Source organism: Musca autumnalis, unplaced genomic scaffold (genome assembly GCF_047663935.1).
Source record: "Musca autumnalis isolate F117 unplaced genomic scaffold, ASM4766393v1 scaffold_1, whole genome shotgun sequence".
Lineage (NCBI taxonomy): Eukaryota > Metazoa > Arthropoda > Insecta > Diptera > Muscidae > Musca > Musca autumnalis.
The window spans coordinates 195178481-195203224 of NW_027411644.1; the positions used below are offsets into that span (position 1 = coordinate 195178481).

Genomic DNA, 24744 nt, shown 5'->3' on the forward strand with positions numbered 1-24744 from the left:
AAGCACCCTTTCTTTCCGAAAGGGTCTATAGAAGCACCCTTTCTTTCCGAAAGGGTCTATAGAAGCACCCTTTCTTTCAGAATGAATCTATGGAAGCATTCTTTCTTTCAGAATAGGTCTATGGAAGCATTCTTTCTATGGGAAAGGGTATATAGTAGCATCCTTTTTTTCAGTGAGGGTCCATATAAGCATTCTTTCTTTCAAAAAGGGTCTATAGAAGCACCCTTTCTTACAGAAAGGGTCTATAAAAGCACTCTTTCCTTCAGAAGAGGTCTATTGAAGCATTCTTTCTATCAGAAAGGGTCTATAGAAACATTCTTTCTTTCAGACTGAGTCTATAGCAGCACCATTTCTTTCAGAAAGGGTCTGAAGAAGCACCATTTCTTTCAGAAGGGGATACAGAAGTATTCTTTCTATCAGAAAGGGTCTATAGAAGCACCCTTTCTTTCAAAAAGGGTATATATAAGCATTCTTTCTTTCAAAAAGGTTCTATATAAGCATTCTTTCTTTAAAAAGGACCTATAGAAGCACCCTTTCTTTCAGAAAGGGTCTGTAAAAGCACCTTTTCTTTCAGAAGGGGTCTATTGAAGCATTCTTTCTATCAGAAAGGGTCTATAGAAGCATGCTTTCTTTCAGAATGAGTCTATAGCAGCACCCTTTCTTTCAGAAAGGGTCTAAAGAAGCACCATTTCTTTCAGAAGGGGTATACAGAAGCATTCTTTCTATCAGAAAGGGTAACCAGAAGCATTCTTTCGATCAGAAAGGGTCTATAGAAACACCCTTTCTTTCAGAATGGGTCCATAGAAGCACCCTTTCTTTCAGAATGGGTCCATAGAAGCACCCTTTCTTTCAGACTGGGTCTATAGAAGCACCCTTTCTTTCAGAAAGGGTCTATATAAGATTTTTTTCCAAAAGGGTCTATAGAAGCACCCTTTCTTTCAAGAATTTTTTCGATGTTCACGTGATTGTCGAATATAAGTAGTTTCTTAGAATGGATACTGAACAAAGTGAAACCTGCTGTTAGCAAAAAAACATTAAATAGAAATTCAAAATCGGTTTGTATCTGAAACTAAGACAATATTTGGAAGAAAATATATTGCAGAATCTGAAAATATGTACAAAAGATGTTTATTTAACTTTTATTTTCATTATTTTTCTGTATCATTCTCACATTCTTTTACGGTAATTTCGTTTTCATTTTCTGTACATACACATTATATCCTTATTATTTTCCTATTTTCTATACTATGTATTTATGTGTAATCTTCTATGTTTCTACTGTCTTCCTTTCTCTATTTCTCTATCTATTCTATATCTTCCTGAATCAAACTTTTATTGGTAAAATATCATTTGTATTACTTTGTGATTTTATTTGTATGTCCTTTGTTTGGAAAAAACTTAATTTTTTTGTATTTTTTCTGTTTTTTGTCTTTTTTACGTATCCTGTTTTATGTTTTGTACGCCTCACTACTACTACTCCATCACCTACATTTCCGTACCATTTGATTTTGTTGGTGTTACTACAACTTTTTAGTTTGTATTGAAGTTTTAAAGCACGCTCCCAATTTGGGTATGAGGCACCGTAGAGATAGCATAAGTGGATTAAGTACCACAAGTTTTTAACAGAGATCTGCAGTTTGGAACAGATTTCAATTTAATGGCGAAGGACCATAATGCCGTTAGAGCAGCCAGATAGCCAGGTCCACACATACCGTGACCACTAACCACTAAAGTTCTCTACACTCCAAAAACTTGTAGTGCTGAATAAGATGAAGTCTTATCTTGGCTTTAATATACGTTCATACATTTTCATAATTGATACCCCTTCCCGTCCCGTATAAAGTCATTTACGCGTTGGAAGTCGAATAATTTCTCTTCTGAAGTCACTCTTCCTCTTAGCACCTGTTTGTGGATTCCCGGAAGGTCGTACCCTCTTTACCCACTTGATTCCTCGCAACTCAATCCCATCTCTTTCGAGCTACACTTTTCCTAAAATGACTTCTTGATCCTTTCCCACTCTTCTTTTCCTCGGCAGCTTTAGTGACAGTTGAAGACAACAGGTAATACCTTGTGTGGCCTTTTCGTTTTCCACTAGCCTACTTATAGGTTGATGATACGTCTATCATTTCAGCCACTTGACCACTGGCAGCACAATCCCCTCTCCTTCCCTTTTCTCCTCTCCCCACTGTAATATAAAAGCGTTGTGTCAAAATCGTGCGTTAAGCGCAAATATCTTGGGCTAATCATATTTTAAACGCATCGCAATACAGAGTAACTCCACGGGGATCGGAATCCGTTTCCCAGCAAAATGTTCGATGCCAAAGATGCTATTCAAGAATGGGTGCAAGTGAAATGGAATGTCATTTTTTCAGCATCTTCACTTTGCGGGTAAAAACTGTTAACCTCAGGCACGTAAAGGAACACGACTAATACCAAAGAGTGCAGTCCGACTCTACTTTTAGCTCAATGATTGGGACTTCCTAGCAAAATAAATCTTACATTGCTTTAAACGTACATATTTACATAAATAAAAGAATATATACATGTGTAAAAATAAAAACACAAAATTCATCTCTATTGCATCGATGGAATGGGTTCAAATGCTAAGGAAAAGATCGGATCTATCACGACTTCCTTTGAATTGGTTCAAATGCTGATGAAACGATCGGATCTTTCACGACTTCCTTCGAATGGGTTCAAATGCTGATGAAAAGATGGGATCTTTCACGACTTCATTTGAACCAATGCAAAAGATCCAGTGAAATCATGGCATCTCATGGAACCACTTCTATAAAATTTTGCTGGGTTGATTTAGGAGTGAAGGTTTCTCCTCATGACAATGCTCTACTTTCGAAACGCCTCACGAATCAAAGTTTTAGGCGAATCTCTTGGAACTCGCATGATGACCTGTCAAGAGTTTTTTGTAGTAGTGCACTGCCGCCCTTCTGTGTGCACGCTTATCTTTTTTCATCCCATTAAAGCTATGCTACTTTTAGTGGATATAGGAGTGTTCCATCTACACCTCCAAAACATCGTCCTCTCCCTGGCTTTACTACTATTAGTGGATGGGTATGTGGGAGAGTGTTCCACATACTCCTCCTCAACCTCGTCTACCCAAAGCAGCTTCTGGAACAGACATAAAGTTTGTCTTTACGCCCCTAAGATATTCATCGTTATAATTCTTTTGATAGCTGATTTGTTATATAAATATATCATTCGATCGCAGGGCTCGAATGTTTCCCAACTTTTGTGATTTCTACACATTTGTTGTAATAAAGTTTTAACTCTTTAAATTCGAATCAGAACAGGGATAGAAAATGTTTCAATGTTCTATGATATGCTATTACAAAAACTCAAACGTACATACATACATACATATTTTATTAGTTATCATACATGTATATAACAAGCACTAGTTAGAATTATGTTCACTTTTTACACATAATCACACACAATCGTTTGGATATAGTAATTCGCAATTTTACCTTGTCCTTTAAGTGGCGATAGCAACTTTTTAATATTTTTCAGACACTAATAATTGGTGCTTAAAATTCTAATTTTGTAATTCAACCTAACCTCACAATTCCACCAAGAAATTTCTTATCATCTGGAATTCTGGCAACAGATTTGTTCGTTTATTAAAAAATCATGTAGTTTTTGTAATAAAAGTTGCTAATGTTCATATAAATGCATCCTTAGAAGCACATATTTACCACCCATTTCCTCACCCCCCACATCTCTCTCATGTCACATAACCACCACAATATTAATGTTTTGCATAAATGTTCACCCCAAAGAAAAAACCAATCACTTTTGTCTTTAACTGACCATAGAAATATTTGTCTTCTTTTTTTGTGTTCTCTTTCTTTGGATCTCAATTTTAGACTTGAGAAATTGGTAAAAACTCTACAAGTAAATGCAACTCATCCCCCATCCTCCATGGCTAATTCTAATAATAATACCACGAACACCAACACCACTTCCACCACAACAACAACAACATCCATAGAAAGTAAATCGCAAAAACAGCAACAACATTTAGCTAATGGTGAGGGTGGAAGTGTTCCTAATAAAAGTAAAACTAATAGTGGAGTAACATCTGGCAGTGTTGGTGGTGGCAAATCCGTACACAGACGTTCCGCAACAACAACATCATCAACGGCTGCTGCACATAAAAGCAAATGGTCATCATCGCCGACAATTGCACATCATAATCCCCACCATCATCAAAGTGCCACTACAGCCCATAGTTCACCTGTTAAATTAAGTGTTGCTGGTCCCATAACCGATTTATAGTGCGAACCAACAGCCGTTACGCCGCCAACAATACGAAAACCACCCCGACGTAAACGATCGGGGGTTAGAATATCACATTTTTAAACAAAAGAAAACACAAAGTTGCCAAAAGAAAAAACGGATTGTGGTTTAACAATAATTGAGATACGATAACGAAAACAACGAACAAGTAAAAAGAAGATGGAAATCTAACCTAAAAATATTAAAAAAAAAAACATTTGTTTTTGTGGTACACTTTGAAAGAAATATTAGAATTAGCACTTAAAAAACAACTGTAGTGTTTGATATAAATTTTTACCGTTATGTATTCTCTTTTTCATGTGTATTCGTTTTATTTAGTTTTTTTTTTTTTAACTACTTATTTGTAATGGGGTTTTCTGTTTTGGGTTTAAAAAAACTATTTGTCAACTAATTTGTGTGAATAATGAAAGAACAATGTGAATAATGATATGAATCAATTTTTTAAGTAAGCTATGGGCCAGATAAGTCTGAGATATTGTTAGTCCCTAAGAACAATGAAAACCTTGGAAAAGTTATTTGCTATGCAAATTAGGTTAGGGTTACGGATGTGCAGCCAGACATTAGTGTCGTTTAGTGACACCTCTACAATCGGGCTAAAATTTTTACCATATGTAGTCCTTGGGAAGTATGGATTCCCTGGGGAATGTTATATATTGTTGAAAGAGGTGGGTATATAATATAAATGGAGTTTAAAACTCGCCGCCTTACGAACTCTCTGAGTCTAAAAGCCGTCCTCGCAATCTTAAAAAGGACCAGGATATCTAGAGGTTGGAGATTCAGGATCACGTTCAAAGTTGCCTGAAGGTGCTTTTGATATCTTCGGTGATATGAATTGATTCAGCCCTTTGCACACTTGATGGTTTGACACCAGACAAGTCCACCATAGGTTAAGATGGGCAGAAACGCGTTTACATGCAACCAGTGTATGACTTGACTGACTCTGAGTCCTCAACTTTTCCCAATGGGGTTCTTGCAGGAGTAGAATGCAAATAAAACCTTTGTTCGTCCGCTCCTCGATATTTCATTTCCATGCGATGGACCAGGAAGCATTGTACCGAGGTATTAAGCTTTAGGAGAAAGTACCAACGCAACTCAGTCCAAAACTGGAGGCTGCAAATGGGAAATTTTGCGTTTTCCGGTTGACTCCAAGGTCATTGTCATGGGACCAGCTTGCCATCTGTACCGGAGCACATTACATAAGGTCGGACAAGATTGGTAAATATTTGGCATTTATCAGCACTACTACATCATCAGCATAATCCACCACCTTAATTTTTAACTGGTCGAAACACACCAGAAGCCAGAGTAGAGGCGAGAGAACGACCCCAACACCCTGCAGTGTGCCTCTGTTGACAGTTTTCCTATATGCGAATCCAACTTTTCAGCACCTCATCGATCCATTCCACTAGAATGGATATGTGGGAGAAATCTCCACCAGGACCGTTAGCACCGGCTCCGATACATTTTAAAGCATAGCTGGTATTATAACATCCGGTTCCTGTGATTTGTTAGAATGAGAGCTGTAAATCGCCCATTGAAGTCTTGAAACACTACTGAGGACCGGCGACCTTTGAAGCAGTTGAGGCTGTCCATCAATGCTCCACCTGCTCGCGTTTGCACCTGAGGCAGATGGTTTTCTTTTTTTTTCACCCATCAACCATTTGTGGGGCATATGAGGAATACAGTGAAACCTTACTGGAGAATTTGGACGTCCTTTCAACTTTTAAAGATTGCGAATTAGCCGCTTTAGGCGAAGGAGTCTCCTTTTTCGAACAAGAGGTTTCCCTATCGGCACCTCCTTAGGAGTTCCAATAGGGGATCCTCCTAGGTCTTCTTCCTGTTCCAGAAGTGGGACTAGCGCGGACAAGAAGCTTCCACTTTGTTGCTTGAGAATAGTTCCTCGCGAACTTCCTCTCAAACTTGAGGTTAGATTTTATCAGCTGAAATTCCTTTAAGCTGACTTCCCTTCGATTTGCTTGCTTTGAGATCCTCCTAGGTCTTCTTCCTGTTCAGAAGTGGGACTTTCGCTGACAAGATGTTTCCTCTTTGTTGCTTGAGAATAGTTCTTCGCGAACTTCCTCACAAACTTGAGGTTAGATTTTATCAGCTGAAATTCCCTTAAGCTGACTTTCCTTCGATTTGCTTTCCTCAAATTGCTTCTTTGGTTTTTTTCATATTGATGGATGATTCACTCTTTCCGCTTTTCTCCGCCGATCATTTTTGCCAAAGGATTGTCGGATTTGTCCGACGCTTAAACGTCCGGACCAGTGGAATACGTCGCTTAAGCAACCTTACCAACGGATTGGGGGGAGCAATCCCATGGCAGCGGATTCTTACGTACCGGATTGACCCGAAACCAAAAGTGTTGCTGCTACAACAACAACAACGGATTGGGGTGCAGTACTCATGACTGGAGGTGGAGACATGGATTACTGTCGTGTCCAAGGCATCGTATATGCCATCCGGGATGATCTCCTGCTTGAGAGTTAGGGGAACATTTTCCTTACTGAGATTGGGGAGTATGACGCTCTGTCTAGACTGTTGTTAATATGGTCCAGTTCCGGAGCGTCTTCCCCGCCCATGGATACCGTCCGTTTATCTGCAACATCAGAGCTTGAGCTGCTGGCGACAGCTGCTGCAGTAGTAATAGAGGGGTTCAGTGTTAGTATTCATATTTGTAATGATCAGGGGTAGTAAGGTTCATGCACTTGCAAAAGTGAAGACTGAGGCCGACTTCCGTATTGTCAGTTGCTTTGTATTCGTGCATGAAACTAGGGGTTCTTAAATCGATTACCCCACTACTGCAATTTCATAAAATTACTCTAGTATGGAACTCGATTTAAGAACCCCTAGTTTCATGCACGAATACAAATTAACTGACAATACGGAAGTCAGCCTGAGACTGCCAAGACATGTTGATTTCGAAGGGACTGAGGTCGATCGCATAGTGGCCTCCTTACCACGTCAAGGACTTGACAACTGAGCCTAATACTTTTGAGACGCCCGGGTATCAACGAGACTCCGTTCAAATACAGTTGAACTGCAAACCTTAAAAATCTCCAATAGTCAGGTGGTTGCTTAACACTCCGGGGTTGGGGTATCTCTTTTAGGGTAGGAGATCACTACCATATATATTTCTGTATGTGGCTCGTCCAGAGATGTATTGTGGAATAGTCAATTCATCTCATTGGTTTTCGCCGGTCTTGGAACTGGCTTCGGCAACCGGGGAAGTGAACTGCAGACCAAACCTACGAATTTGAGATCCTTAGATAGTATCACAAAACCTGACCCAAGACTTTGTTCCCTCAAACGCAACATGACATGATCTGCTGTATCCTCTCTCGAGCTGTCGATGACACAACAACCAATTTGTGAAAACGTTGGGCCTAAAAAAGTAGAAGATATGCATGAAGATATATCAAGATATCTAGCAAGAACCCAGGAACCCCGGATTTATTAGGAAGAAGGGAGGATAATAAATATCTTTAGCAGGAATCAAAAAAGGACAGTAATCGTGGCTTCTCAAAGTTTTAGGAGAGACCTAAGATGATAATAAGCGGGGAAAAGAGGACAACACATTGGAACTAGGAGGACACAGTTAAATTTAAATGCACGCATGGGAGGTAATGTTCTTCGAAACCGGGTTGTCATTTATTAGGGGTTGTATTTTGAAGACGACGAACGTTTACCCTAAAGATTTTATTAAATATAACACTTGGTACAGATAGAAACAATCTGAATGATGTTCTTGCAAGTATTTTGTTGGCGTTATCCAAAATTGTTGACTGTAAAATAATTAACTAAATTCACGACCACACGCGTTATTTTAACTATTTTCAAAATAGCTTGTTTTAGGTTAGGTTCCATTATTCACATGGTTCTTTCGGAGAATAGCAATAATATTTACTGTATTTATATTTTTTTTTTTTTTTTGTTTTAATTTTTTTAATATAAACTAAAACTAATAACAACAATGTAACGTACATAATCAAAAATTTTCCTAATATTCCTTAAATATTTACATTATTTAAATACGAATATGATGAATACAACAAACACATACTTAAATCGAACAACTTTGAAACACGATAATATATAAAGGAAGGGCATAGGTGTTTGAGGAAAACACATCACATCATTGCCAAAAAGTATTTTCATCAAAAGAAGAGTCTAAGGGTCACATTTACAATGACTCTAAGACCCATACCCTGAGGGCAATGGCACTTCAAAGAGTTAAGAAAAAACACCTTGTCCTCTTATTTACACTAGATATTGAAATTTACTTCATACTAAGTATATAAAAACCGTAGCCAGTACATTTTAAGGGTATTTTAATATTACGAAAAAAAATAAGAATATTAAATAATAATAATTATAATCGAATATAGAAATGTTTAAAATATTTCATTGTGAATTCGAGTTTTATTAAATGTTTATAGACATGTAATTTGTTATTGTATGAGTATAGCTATAATAATCCAAATGTTTAGGGTTATGTTGGTGTTAATATCGGGGACACCATTTTAAAAGTTCTTTTTTTCAGTTGGTTAGTCTTAACAATGTTTCTACAATATATAATCCCATCATCATTGTATGTATTAATGATATATTTTTAAGTGCCATTTCATAAAACAAATTAAATCATATTACTACAACAACATAAATCAAAATAAATACATATTTTAATTTTCACAATAACAGTTTGTTTTCTTCATTTACTTACCGTTAAATGGCTGGACATATTCTCCTACAGCATTTGTCTCAATCCCAAATATTCAAAGGCATTTACCTTAATTCTTTGGCAGCATAAACAGGAGGATGGTTTGAGGTACTTGATTCGTAATAAAGAATTACCCAATGTTGCATAATTTTGAAACATATTGATACATATTTATTTCATTCACATACACAGTATGCAAAAAGATTATTTAATAATTTTCTTGACGCTCATATTTTGCACAACACACTTAAACAACTACACATGCATTTTCTTCTTTTTAAATTTGGCCTTATCACACAAGTCCAAAACTTCACTATTTTCAATTTTTTCTTTCTTATCCTTTGTTTTGGGTGCCGCAGGGCAAATGTTGCAATTCAAACATTCCAAACATTTCGGTCTCTGGGGAGTACAAATGGTTTGACCAAATCCCACTAATAAATAATTAACTTCTTTCCACAGCTCACGTGGTAACCAAGCCTCCAAGGCTTTTCGTGTTTCTTCGGGTTCTTTTGTTGCCTTTGGCACCCATTGTAGACGATTACAAATACGATGTACATGAACATCAACACCTATACCAGTGGTAATATCCCATGCAGTTGACATACAAATGTGAGCCATTTTTGGTCCCACACCAGGCAAGGCCACCAGCTCCTTTATATTATTGGGTATATCGGAATTATATTTCTCAATGAGGATTTTAGAAGTTTGTTGGAGATATTTGGCTTTATTCTAATAGAAAGTTTTTGTTTATTAAAATAAATTAAAAACTTATGTTTCGACAAGCTTACCTTATAAAAGGATACTGGATGTAATATATTTTCCAAAACATTCAATTTCATTTCACATATAGACTCGGGCGTCAGGGTATGTTCCCTTAAACGCAACATGGCATGATAAGTTGTATCATCTTTCGTTTGACTGGACAGCATGAGGGCAACCAATTTGTGAAAACGTTGGGTCTAAAAGAGTAGAAAATAAACATGACATATGTATGTACATATATAAGATTTCCAAAAAGAAGAAATGTGTACGTGTGATTTGTTAAAGATTTTTAGAATTAGATTTTTAGAGAAGCGTTATATGGACTTATGTTGATGATTTTTAGTGAAGAAGTGCCGTAATCACGGAGAACATCAAATGTCAAATTACAGCTAGTTCGGTTAAAAATTGTAGCTAAAATTCTCAAAATAATGAAAATTGGGACGTACCGTTATATGGGACCTAAACCAAGACGATGTTTGGTGGAGAAGTTTCATGACCACTGAGGACCTCAAATGTCAAATTACAGCTACTTCGGTTAAAAATTTTAGCTAAAATTCCCAAAATACCGAAAATCGGCAGGTACCGTTATATAGGGGCTATACGAAAACATGGACTTATGTTGACGATGTTTGGTGGAGAAGTTTCAAGCCCACTGAGAACCTCAAATATAAAATTACAGCTAGTTCGGTTAAAATGTTTAGCTAAAATTCTCAAAATACCGAAAATCAGGAGCTACCGTTATATTGTGGCTATACCAAAACATGGACCTATGCCCATATCCTTTGGAATATAAGTTTGTTAATCACTAGGAACCCTAAATGTCAAATTATAGCTAATTCGGTTTGAAAATGTGACTAAAAACGTCGAAATACCTGAAATCGGGCGGTATCTGGGGGCTAGACCAAAATGTGGACCGATATAGACCATCATCGAACTTGACCTGTCTGCAAACAAAAGACGCATCTTCCCAAAATTTCGGCATCCTATCTAAATTTTTGTGGGTGCTAGAGTCATTACCACAGACGGACGTACATGCATAGATCGACTCAAAATTTTACGCTGATCAAGGGTCGCAAATGAAAAAGAAAACAGCACAATGAACTTTAGAGATGTTAACTAACGGAGACAAATAGAACAATATCAATTTTTTCAGGAGGAATCTAAGATAAACCAAAATTGCTAAAAATGTTTATATGGTCTATACCCAGCAAAATACCCATTACAAAACACCCTACTAACCCATTAATGTTGCAAGGGCATGTCGCGCGAAATTAGTAGTTACATCAAAGACATATACAATCTACGATGGAAAAATGCTATCGATTGTAATATGATGTAATATATAAAAAATTGATTTCCAGTGGTTGATGTGTAGGACTCCGCTAGATATCAATTTTTCAATAAAATCCACTTAGGTCATATAGCTCGAATAATTAAATGAATTAAAATATCACAAATAATGTCCTTCGCCCTAAAAAGGGAAAAACTTAAAAATAAAGTTATTGTTAAAGCACATTAAATCTCATAGTAAATATAATTACCTTTTCATCTGCATTTTCATCAGCACATTTATGACAGCCCATGGTATCAACAGGTGCGGTATCTTTCGAGCGCATTATACGTATATTTTCCAAAAGCGTTTGCCAATTTTCTGGTTGCCATTTATCTGCAGCATGATCCGTATCTTCATTGGGACTTTCCTGAGGGGTTTTCTTAGACGACATTTTCTTTAGAAGATTTTTCTCTACTTTGTTGTTTACTATGGTTGTTGTTGGAGGTATATCTCCATGTTCAACTTTTATAGGAAATTTATCTTCACGGACGTCTTCCTTAGAGATGTCTTGAACATCTTTCTTGGTAGACTTCTTCTTTCTGTCACTTTTGTTCGCTAATGAAGTGGATGATGATGGAGTTTCTTCAGTTTTATTTAGGAATTTCGAAGAATTGGATACAATTTCCAAAGGACTATCTTGGAATTCCTCTTCAATTTTTTTATTTCGTCCAATTCGTCTGGGTTTCTTCGGTTCTACAACTTCTTCAGCGTTTACATTTATTTGATTAGCTTTTGAAATCTCTTCTGTTAAATTTCCAATGTCGTTTTTGTTTTTTGCTGATCGTTTTAAATCAACTTTGACATTATTTTTTACTTCCGAGATGATGGTAGTAGTCGCTTGCTGAAAGAAAGAAAGAAGTGGAATTAATAATTTGACTTTACACATCGAATATTAGAATATTAATTCATTATTATTTCTCTGTGATTTGCCAAATTTATTAGTTTGGATGGAATGATAGTGATCCGCTTTGTTTGTTAAAAAAACAATTACTTATAGCTGCAGAAAACGTAAGAAACTAAAGCGACATAGAGTGGAGATTCTAAAAATTCCACCATTATCGTAATTATAAATTTATCGGCATTTTGCCAAACTTGCTATGTATTTTTTTGGAACGTATCAAATGTGTGTGGAGTGTCCTGATGTAGGGAGTCATGCGAGGGTATACTTTTGGAGTTCTCTGGGTGCGTTTTCATAGCTCTCAAAGTATCTACATATTTATCGCTAATATTACTTAGCGTGTCCTCGCCTAAGCTAAACGACCACCTACGTTCCTATGATTTGTATACCCTACACCACTATGTTGTCGTAGGCCTATACTTATATATACCAAAATGAATGTATCGACGAGTTGAGCCGATCTGGTTGTGTGCTCGTCCGCCCATCTATCCATCTAAACCTTGTAATCACGCTACAGGTCGCAATTTTGATCGCATCGTCACCAACTTTTGGGTCCCGGAAGGGAAGAAGAATGGTCTATGGCGAAAATGGACAAAAAACTTTAAAATATTTTTCCTGTACCGAAAGTATGCAGAAAAATATGAAAAATCTACCGCAGATAGTGATTATCGTCCTGATTCCACTCGGGGAAAAATATGTGATACCATAATTGGTCCATATGACCAAAACAGGCTGCCAATGAAAGCAATGAAGACAACTTTTGGTCATATGGACCAATTAAGGTATGTCATAGGGCAAATACCGCCTTGGACCCTAAACACGCAATTTCAACAGTAAAGCACTGAGGAGACTCTGTTGTGTTATGGCGTTGTATGAGTGCTTCCGGTGTAGGAAATCGTGTCTTTATCGAAGGAATTAAGGATAAGATGTATTATTTAAAAATTCTGAAAGTAAATTTTGAAATTTAGGCGCTGAAAAAATGGGATTTGGGACAACATTCCAATTTTATCAATATATGAGCCCGAGCACAAATCACATATTTTTCCCCGAGTGGAATCAGGACGATAATCACTATCTGCGGTAGATTTTTCATATTTTTTTGGAAGTAGTGCAATGTAGACTAGTTCTTTCACGGCATGTTTTTATGCAGTTCAAACGGAGTCGTGAAAAAGGCACTCCATTCCTCACATTTTAACCACATTTGGATGCAATCCAAAGAATCACATCCATTTGTCACATTTAAACAACATCCGGAGGCAGTTCAACGGAGTCGTGAAAAAGGCACTCCAATTCCTCACAATTTAACAGCATCCGGATGCAGTGCAAACGGAGTCGTGAAAAAGGCACTCCGTTCACTACATTTTATTAGCAGTTGTTAGAGATCCCTACATGAACATAAATCAGTTTGTACATCTCTACAGGCAGCGGAATACATTTCCAAAAAGAGATAATCGTGTTAACATTTCCAAACATTTGTTAATACAAACTAAATAATATTTAATTTGTGAACATTTTTCCGGTAACTCACGAGAAGAAAATTTCCCAATGGAGTGCTGTTGGAGTACATGTCGAAATCTTAACTGGTGATGGGAAGGCAATATCAAACCCATTTAGCAGATGAAGCAAAAGCACTTAAGCTTAAATTAAATGAAGAGCGGAGAAAACACACATGTTTGCGGTTGAATTCAATAGAGAATAATTTGTGTTAATTTAATAAAGTTATTAATATTTTTGTTTTACACAAATAATAAATGCATTCTATTTTGTTATTCAAAACACGTGCTCTGGACTGCCTCCTATTCTACCCCAAAGGGTCAGTTAAAATGCAATGCCAAAAGGTCAGTTAAAATGCAGTGCCAAAGGTTCAGTTAAAATGCAATGCCAAAGGGTCAGTTAAAATGCGGTGCAATGGAGTGCCTCTTTCCGGGGTCACTCCCTTGTAAAAATCATGAGTGAAAATGCATAATTTGATGCACTTCCAAATCACTTGAACATATCATTTAACTGCCTCTTTGGAGGCAAACTTTTCGCTGGGATGTAACTGTCCAAAAGTGATTCAAACACCTCCCCGATCCCCGGATTTGAATCCTATAGATAATTTATGGAGTATTTTGGAGACAAATATAAAAAATCATAACATCTAAAGTATAGGAACCCTGAAAAATGCCTTGCAGGAAGGATGGAGAAAAATTCGGATATCTTGCCCCGAAAACTTAGTTAAATCTTTGCCAAAAAGGCTAAAAAGCTGTAAAGGATAACAAAGGATGTCATACCAAGTGCTAAACTCCTAAGAAAACCTTTTGGTTTCATGAAACTTTTAGAGTGCATACTTTTCACTGTGAGGTAGAAATCGATGTTGTTTAACCATTTTTATTTTTTATCTAAATTTACCTTTTTTATTTTTTTATCTAAATTTACCTGAATTTCGCTAATTTTATTTTATAATATTTAAGTTAAGACACTAATGTAACAATATAACAAGTAAAAAAGCATTAAGTTCGGCCGGGCCGAACTTTTCATACCCTCCACCATAAAATATTCACTCCTGTCCCCAACTTTAAGTGAGTACGTTAAAATGTTAGATAATGTACATAAAATGCTTTATTCGGGAGGCCCTTTTTTATGGTGCCTATATCTAACTGTTATATTGGGGTTATAATAAAACATGGGCCTATGTTGACTGTTTTTGATGGGAGCCTTTAATGTCGAATAACTCCTAATTCGGTTTAATAAATTTAGCTTGAATCCTCGAAATATCGAAAATCGGTACATAACGTGGGAACTTCAAATGTCATTAACAGCTAGTTCGGAGGTATCTGGGCTATACGAAAATATGAACTTAAATGAACAATTTTTGTTGCAGAATTTTTGTTGACTTTTAAATTTCAAATTACAGAAAGTTCGTCCAAAAAATAAAGCAAAGGTACGGAAAATCGGGAGGTTTGTTTTGGGGCTATACAAAAACATGGACCTACGTTCGGTTAAACATTTTAAGTAAAATCCTCAAAGTACCGAAAATCGGGAAGTATCGTTATATTGGGGCTATGTTGAAAATTGTTGATGCAGATGTGTGGTGACCACTACAACCTTCAAATGTCAAATTACAGTTAGTTCTGTTAAAAATTGTAGCTAAAATTGCCAAATTACTGAAAATTGGGAGGTACCGTTACATGGGGGCTTTCTTGACAATTTTTGGTGGAGAGGTGTGGTGACCACTAAGAATTTCAAATGTCAAATGTTCAAATTACAGATAATTCGGTTAAAACTTGTTGGTAAAATTCTCAAAATACCTGAAATCGGGCGGTAACGTTATATGGGGGCTATTCCAAAACATGGACCTATGTCTACTAGTTATATAAGTTTATTGACATTTAAGAACCCTAAATGTCAATTGATAGGTAAATCGGTCTAAAAATGTAGATAAAAACGTCAAAATGCCGTAAATCGGGGGTATCGTTATATGGGGGCTATACCAAAACGTGGGTCTAGGTCCACAACTTTTGTTATATAAGTTTAGTTACACTTAAGAGCCCTAAATGTCAAATTATAGCTATATCGGTCTGAAAATGTAGCTAAAAACGTCAAAATACCGTAAATCGGGGGTACCGTTATATGGGGGCTATACCAAAACGTGGACCTATGTCCACAAGTTTTGTCACATAAGTTTATTGACATTTAAGAACTTCAAATGTCAAATTATAGCTTCATCGGTCTGAAAATGTAGCTAAAAACGTCAAAATACCGTAAATCGGGGGGTACCGTTATATGGGGGCTATACCAAAACGTGAACCTATGTCCACAACTTTTGTTATATAAGTTTATTGATACTTAGGAACCCTAAATGTCAAATTATAGCTAAATCGGTCTGAAAATATAGCTACAAACGTCAAAATACCGCAAATCAGGGGGTACCGTTATATGGGGGCTACACCAAAACGTGGACCTATGTCCACAACTTTTGTTATATAAGTTTAATGACACTTAAGAACCCTAAATGTCAAAATATAGCTAAGTCGGTCTGAAAATGTAGCTAAAACCGTCAAAATACCGTAAATCGGGGGATACCGTTATATGGGGGCTATACCAAAACGTGGACCTATGTCCACAACTTTTGTTATATAAGTTTAATGACATTTAAGAACCCTAAATGTCAAATTATAGCTACATCGGTCTGAAAATGTAGCTAAAAACGTCAAAATACCGCAAATCAGGGGGTACCGTTATATGGGGGCTATACCAAAACGTGGACCTATGTCCACAACTTCTAACATATAAGTTTATTAACAGTTAGGAACCCTAAATGTCAAATTATAGCTACATCGGTCTGATAATGTAGCTAAAAACGTCAAAATACCGTATATCGGGGGGTACCGTTATATAGGGGCTATACCAAAACGTGGACCTATGTCCACAAGTTTTGTTATATATGTTTATTGATACTTAAGAACCCTAAAGGTCAAATTATAGCTAAATCGGTCTAAAAATGTAGCTAAAAACGTCAAAATACCGCAAATCGGGGGGTACCGTTATATGGGGGCTATACCAAAACGTGGAGCTATGTCCACAACTTTTGTTATATATGTTTATTGACACTTAAGAACCCTAAATGTCAAATTATAGCCAAATCGGTCTGAAAATGTAGCTAAAAACGTCAAAATACCGTAAATCTGGGGGTACCGTTATATGGGGGCTATACCAAAACGTGGACCTATGTCCACAAGTTTTGTTATATATGTTTATTGATACTTAAGAACCCTAAATGTCAAATTATAGCTACATCGGTCTGAAAATGTAGCTAAAAACGTCAAAATACCGCAAATCGGGGGGTACCGTTATATGGGGGCTATACCAAAACGTGGACCTATGTCCACAACTTCTAACATATAAGTTTATTAACACTTAGGAACCCTAAATGTCAAATTATAGCTACATCGGTCTGATAATGTAGCTAAAAACGTCAAAATACCGTATATCGGGGGGTACCGTTATATGGGGGCTATACCAAAACGTGGACCTATGTCCACAAGTTTTGTTATATATGTTTATTGATACTTAAGAACCCTAAATGTCAAATTATAGCTAAATCGGTCTAAAAATGTAGCTAAAAACGTCAAAATACCGCAAATCGGGGGGTACCGTTATATGGGGGCTATACCAAAACGTAGACCTATGTCCACAACTTTTGTTATATATGTTTATTGACACTTAAGAACCCTAAATGTCAAATTATAGCCAAATCGGTCTGAAAATGTAGCTAAAAACGTCAAAATACCGTAAATCTGGGGGTACCGTTATATGGGGGCTATACCAAAACGTGGACCGATATAGCCCATCATCGAACTTGACCTGCCTGCAAACAAAAGACGCATTTTCCCAAAATGTCAGCGTTCTATCTCCATTTTTGTGGATGTTAGAGTGATTACCACAGACGGACGGACGGACGGACGGACGTGCTCAGATCGACTTAGAATTTTACCCTGATCAAGAATATATATACTTTATAGGGTCGCAAATGAGTATTTCAATGCGTTACAAACGGAAAAACAAACTTAATATACCCTCCATACTATGGTGGAGGGTATAAAAAAGAATGAAATCGCTATAAATAATTAACTCTTAGAAATCGCAGTTTTAATGAAAGAAAGTGAAGTGGATACTTTTGACGGCTTAAGTTGAATGTTTTCATTAAGCTAGGATCGGGACCAAATTTATTTCACAGGTAGGTCTCGTCACCCTGATCTCAAATATATATAACATTTATTGCGAAAGTCCATACTTCCCGAGATATGGGCCTCTGAAGTTCCGAAAATTCCCTTGTTAAAGGCCGACTATTTAGACAAAAATGTATGATTTTAAAGGAAATTTTGTTCCCGTTCCCTAGATTTGCAGATTTGCACCTGTCCATAGGAGAAAGTCTTAAATCCCCGGCCGAAGGCCGGCTATTTAGAGAAACTTTTGTGATTTTAAAGAAAATTTGGTTCCCGTTCCCTAGATTTGCACCTGTCCATAGGAGAAAGTCTTAAATCCCCGGCCGAAGGACGGCTATTTAGAGAAAATGTATGATTTTAAAGAAAATGTTGTTGCCGTTCCCTAGATTTGCACCTGTCCATAGAACAAGTCTTAAATCCTCGGCCGAAGACCGTCTATTTATAATAAAATTTATAAATATTATAGTATATTCCTTAAGCTTTACAGTAGTATCCATATTATCATTATCCGTTCAAAAATAGCGAAGTTACATACAAAGGAATATTCGGAACTTCAGAGGCCCATATCTCGGGAAGTATGGACTTCCGCAATAAATGTTATATATATTTGTGATCAGGGTGACGAGACCTACCTGTGAAAAAATTTGGTCCCGATCAGAGCTTAATGAAAACATTCAACTTGCTCCGCTTTCATATAACCGGTTCTACGGTGGGTTTTTTATTCAAATTTACGGATCAAATAACCGGAGAACATACGACCCAGCCAAAAAATATACATATATTGCCGTAATCAGGAAGACAAGATCTATCCATGACAAACATTTCAACGTGATCAGATAAATTTAAGCTGTTTTAATTTCATTCTGCGAATGAAAATATTAAAAAAGATATATTAAAATTCCTAAATTTAAATATTAGACGACTTACTTCTTGGCGCCTAACTGGTACCTTCCTTGTTGTGCCACTTAATTTCTTCTCAGCGGTATTCATATTTCTAAGAGACAAAGCAGCAATTATTTTTCTAAACATTCAGTTTAATTCCAACCAGATAGTAAACAGCTATATTGGGATAATTATTACGATAAAAACAAAAAAATACACCGATTTTCGATTTTGTGAACTAGTTCAATCGAACGATTCACTGAAATGAGGGTAAGAAATAGGTTATCCGATTAGTTCTACCACTCTAGTTCATTCGTTGTTAACCCGGCGTTTACACACAGACAGTAGCTGTGTCTGGTTACCCTAAAATTTGTAACAATTTGTACCAATTGTTGCTGGAAGTCGTCTGTTAACACAAAAAAACTAGGAAAAGAGAGCGATTCGAGAGAGACATTTTGACAGATCTTTCACTGAGAGCTTGCAAATTCTTGCTGGACAAATTTCTTCTAGCAAGCACTTGCAAGCTCTTCTTCTTCCTGAAAACAATCAATCATCCGTTTTTAGTTTTTTGTTGATTTATGTTTGTGAACACCAAAAACAATTTTATTGTGGAAATAACATAGTCTAGCAAGCACTTGCAAGCTCTTCTTCTTCCTGAAAACAATCAATCAGCCGTTTTTAGTTTTTTGTTGATTTATGTTTGTGAACATTAAAAACAATTTTATTGTGGAAATAACATAGTCTAATTGTATTGTTTTATGGAGAATAAATTTGTAAAGTGGAAAAATACTTTTTTGTTTCATTTTCTTTTTTATTTTTAATAAAATACAACGTGTTTGCTTCCTTTGTTGGCGGACAAATTGTTCTGTTTTGACAAGTCAGCTGATTGCTTGCTGGTTTTTGCTGGGAAGGTGTCTGTTTACTTTTTAAAATTTTCTAGCAAAAGAGAATAAAAACCCCTTACTCTCTGAGAAAGTTCTTGCTGGACAATTCTTGCTGGGAAAGTAACCAGACAGACTTAGTATTGGCAAGACAATAGCAAAGTTACAAACCACCCTGTAGGAAATGTCAATAGTGAATCTATACTGACTTACTACTGACATTGTCAACAGTACTACTTACAAACTGTAGACAACTAATGTAATTTCCTATAGACATTTTGTATGAACGTGTCATTCGAAAGTCAGTACTGACAATGGAACTAGTATGTCAATAGTAAGTCAGTAGTTCCTGAGGAACCATGTGTTGACATTGGAGGTAGTAAGTCAGTATAGACATTGGAGGTAGTAAGTCAGTATAGACATTGGAGGTAGTGAGTCAGTATAGACAATGGACGTAGTGAGTCAGTATTGACAATGGAGGTAGTGAGTCAATAGTACCAGATTTTCAATACTAAATTGTTTAGCTTATTTTGAACTTTTCATAGATAAAACAGCTATATAGTACGTTTAATAACAAGATGAAGCTACACATTTGTTTAAATACTATATTTCATTAAAGAATAAAACAAATAATATTGAAAATGCTAAAAATGTACTAATTGCGTATTACAGTATTTTTATCTTTTTAAATGGCTAAGCCAAAGATTCCACATAAGTAAAAATTAGTAAATAAAGACAATGTTTTCAAGGCTGCTTAAACATTTTAACATATAAATAATAAAAAACGTTTTCGTTTTATTTTCTTGGCCAAGTCGCACCAATGACTTGTCTGCTTAATATAGTTCTTCTTCTGTTGCACTTAACGTTTTATCAGGCGATTCGCTGAATGTTGACATAACATCTAGGAATTGAAAAGAATAAACATGTATAAATAAACATAAATAAAAAATATGTCCTTAAATTTGCTTGCCTATTACAGCTGTATCATGGCACAATTACCCAGGTAGTGGCATCGTAAAATTTTGAATATGATATGTCAAAACTATCTTTATGTTGTTGGGGAAATTACAACAAAATAATTTTTTATAAAGGGATTTGACATTTTCGATCAGGTGGTATAACTGTATAACATTGCAAAAATCGCACAATCGATTTTTGCCAAATAATTCTTCAACATTGTAATTCATTATTATGTTTTGTTGCATTCAGCATTTCCAGCGAGAGGGAACAATATATACATAAGGCTCCACAATCTTCTCTAAAGGTTCCACATAATGTCTAATTGTCGAAATTTCGCCACAAATGTTGTTAGTCGCCTCAGAAGTCGTACTTTGCTATAGAATTGTTTATTTTTCACATGTCTTTTATATTTTCCTTTGCTCATACTTGTTATTTAAATTATATGCTTTAAGTTTTCACGATATTTTATTGATTTTTACAACAACACTTTTTCACCAACCGCAAAAATTATTTTACGCCAAACAATTAAGAAAATTAAAAAAAGATGCTTCGTTGGGCTATCATCTGTCAATATACACAATGCTTCTTCTTATTAAGGTAAAGGTATCAATAGTTGACAACCTGGTGACAAAGTGTTGACTATGTCACCATATTAGTAGACAAAGTGGCGACATGTCAACACATGACCCCACACTTCCTACAGGGCATTTTCACGAATACATTCATACTTTTCTCTTTACATATTTAAAAATTTATAAGGGCCTGTTTATGTATGTCGATAAGAAAATGAATGCGTAAGAAAAACTACCAAATTTGAGTGTGTTTTTCAAATTTGATTTTTTGTTTTGAAGCAAAAGCAAATGAAATATTTTTCAAAAACTAAAGTTTGGGTGTGTTTCATGCGCACACATTTTCGTTTCGAAATACATAAACTGGGGGTAAATGTATTTGTGAAAAGGGTTTGTATTTTTGCTATTGTCTTGCCAATACTGGCATTTGTAAACGCTGGGTTACAAATGCCAGTATTGGCAAGACAATAGCAAAAATACATACCTTTTTCACAAATACATTTATAAATTTCTAAATATGTATAGAGAAAAGTATGAATGTATTGGTGAAAATGGAAATGAAAAGCGCATCTGATTTTGCTTCATCGTCCTAAAGGTTTTTTATGTTGCCTTCCGATCACTAGTTCAGCTTTCGACATGGACTCCAACTGGACTTCTCTCCATTAAAAATGTCCGTCTCGTGAATTACCGCAAAAATGTTCGCAACTTAAAGCGCTCGGAACATACGATGCGTTGAGCGTCGCGGTACAACAACCACATGAAAAAAGTGTAGGTGATGCCAAGTTTTTTGAAAAACAACAATGTGGCTGACGCATTAAAGTTAAACATACCCAGCAAAAAGTTTGCATCCGCGGATGCATTTGAATCACTACAAGTGTAAAGTACATTTGTGGTTGGAGTACATCTTTTCCTATGAATTCACTTACGAATTTTACAAGAGAGCGCGCAGCTAGGATGCACTCTATTTTGGTTCCACAGATGCAGTAAAAATGCAAGCTATTGCGAAATATCCCAGAATAAATAAAATGCATTTATTATTTGTGTAGAACAAGAATACAAAGAACTTTATTATATAAACACAAATTAAAAAAAGTTTCCATTAAATTCAATCATAATTGAGTGTACTTCCTCCATTCTCCATTAAATCCAAGCGCAACTGATTTTGCTTTGTCATCATAAAGGTTTTTTATGTTGCCTTCCCATCACTAGTTCAGCTTTCGACATGGACTCCAACTGGACTTCTCTCCATTAAAAATGTCCGTCTCGTGAATTACCGCAAAAATGTTCGCAACTTAAAGCGCTCGGAACATACGATGCGTTGAGCGTCGCGGTACAACAACCACATGAAAAAAGTGTAGGTGATGCCAAGTTTTTTGAAAAACAACAATGTGGCTGACGCATTAAAGTTAAACATACCCAGCAAAAAGTTTGCATCCGCGGATGCATTTGAATCACTACAAGTGTAAAGTACATTTGTGGTTGGAGTACATCTTTTCCTATGAATTCACTTACGAATTTTACAAGAGAGCGCGCAGCTAGGATGCACTCTATTTTGGTTCCACAGATGCAGTAAAAATGCAAGCTATTGCGAAATATCCCAGAATAAATAAAATGCATTTATTATTTGTGTAGAACAAGAATACAAAGAACTTTATTATATAAACACAAATTAAAAAAAGTTTCCATTAAATTCAATCATAATTGAGTGTACTTCCTCCATTCTCCATTAAATCCAAGCGCAACTGATTTTGCTTTGTCATCATAAAGGTTTTTTATGTTGCCTTCCCATCACTAGTTCAGCTTTCGACATGGACTCCAACTGGACTTCTCTCCATTAAAAATGTCCGTCTCGTGAATTACCGCAAAAATGTTCGCAACTTAAAGCGCTCGGAACATACGATGCGTTGAGCGTCGCGGTACAACAACCACATGAAAAAAGTGTAGGTGATGCCAAGTTTTTTGAAAAACAACAATGTGGCTGACGCATTAAAGTTAAACATACCCAGCAAAAAGTTTGCATCCGCGGATGCATTTGAATCACTACAAGTGTAAAGTACATTTGTGGTTGGAGTACATCTTTTCCTATGAATTCACTTACGAATTTTACAAGAGAGCGCGCAGCTAGGATGCACTCTATTTTGGTTCCACAGATGCAGTAAAAATGCAAGCTATTGCGAAATATCCCAGAATAAATAAAATGCATTTATTATTTGTGTAGAACAAGAATACAAAGAACTTTATTATATAAACACAAATTAAAAAAAGTTTCCATTAAATTCAATCATAATTGAGTGTACTTCCTCCATTCTCCATTAAATCCAAGCGCAACTGATTTTGCTTTGTCATCATAAAGGTTTTTTATGTTGCCTTCCCATCACTAGTTCAGTAGTGGGATTCTGTAACTCATTTTTGCTGTTACCCGCAAAAATCGGTAAAATTAAATAGCAAAATGATGACTAAAAACATAAAGAAGAGTTGGCATCACTGTTTGTGTCGGTAGAGGATAGCGACTACTTTTTATTCATCGTTAACTTACCGAAAAATTTCGTTAATTATCGAAATTATAAGCCTTTTAATTTTACCGACAATTATCGATAACAGCAAAAATGAGTTACAGAATCCCACTACAGATTTCGACTCCAACTCAACTTCATTAAAAATTTCCATTTCGTAAATTACCACAAAAATTTTTGGAACTTTAGTTTGTATTTTTTTATTTTATAACAAATTCTTTGAAATATATTCACACTTGTTTCTCTTTTGAAGAAATTATGTCGGCAGCGACGGGTAGGGATCAACCAACTGTTTTGTTTCGTAGGGATCTCTAAAGCATTGGGTGACAAAGAAGAGAACAGACAAAAATATGAGTGTAGTCAAACTATTGGCAACTTATGACTGTGTGTTAGTGTGCTTTAATGCACGCACGCTACAAAACAAAAACAAATCAAAACATTATCTCTCTTTCTTACGCTCTTTCTATGCATTCAGGTCGTATGTGTGTAAATTGCCGACAAATTTCGGCACCGCCGTGCCAAAGAAGAACACATTTGCTCTAAAGCAACTGCTTGTAAAATGTATCGAACGGAGTGCAGTTTTCATAACACTGTTGGACTACATCGAAAGATGTTGTGAAATCATAACTCCAATTGCACAACTTCCAATTTGTTTTGCCCTCGGCACATACGGTCCGTTTAGTGACACGTTGGGACATGCGTTGTCCCAAAAAATTTAAATTATGTTTAACTTTAATGCGCCAGCCATGTTGTTGTTTTTCAAAAAACTTGGCGTCACTTACACATCTTTCATGTGGTTGTTGTAGCGCGACGCACAACGCACCGTATGTGCCGAGCGCTTAAGTTTTTATTTCTTTATTTTATAACAAATTCTTAGAAATATATACATACACTCTCTCTTATTTTTGGAAGAAATGATTTCGCCAGCGGTGGATAGGGATCAACCAACGGTTTTGCTTCCACAGCACACACAAATGATGCACTTCATTTTTTATCCAAATCACAGCTTTTAATGTAGTGTTTTGGATTGAATTTAAAGACACTCTTCGGATTGCATTTTTAGTCAGTCAAAATATGCAATAAAAATGCAAGCCATTGCGAAATATCCCAGACTAAATACAATGCATTTATTATTTGTGTAAAACAATAATACAAAGAACTTTATTATATAAACACAAATATAAAAAAGTTTCCATTAAAT

The 24744-nt window shown here is 36.0% G+C and overlaps 2 protein-coding genes across 47 annotated transcripts in view; one reads left to right on the forward strand and one right to left on the reverse strand.

The window, feature by feature from the left end:
- Cyp304a1 (Probable cytochrome P450 304a1) overlaps positions 1-24744 on the forward strand; it is a 162199-nt gene that overhangs the window by 117086 nt on the left and 20369 nt on the right. For 5 of the 46 annotated variants that reach the window (XM_073959545.1, XM_073959546.1, XM_073959547.1 and 2 more), the window contains one exon: positions 3885-9012. The exons of 38 other annotated variants lie outside the window; for them this stretch is intronic. In XM_073959545.1, coding sequence (XP_073815646.1) covers positions 3885-3901 — 17 coding nt within the window. In that variant the 3' untranslated portion in view covers positions 3902-9012. Of the gene's footprint in view, positions 1-1534; positions 9013-24744 lie in introns of those variants that run through there. 3 more of the 46 variants (XM_073959543.1, XM_073959544.1, XM_073959549.1) reach the window with 1 other exon arrangement.
- Positions 4359-18980, reverse strand: Nthl1 (Nth-like DNA glycosylase 1). The gene is made up of 4 exons (XM_073959551.1): positions 18666-18980; positions 11341-11973; positions 9826-9996; positions 4359-9766 (listed from the first exon to the last, which is right to left on the reverse strand). Exons 1-4 carry the CDS (start codon positions 18765-18767, stop codon positions 9293-9295), a joined length of 1380 nt encoding a protein of 459 aa, XP_073815652.1. The 5' UTR covers positions 18768-18980; the 3' UTR covers positions 4359-9292.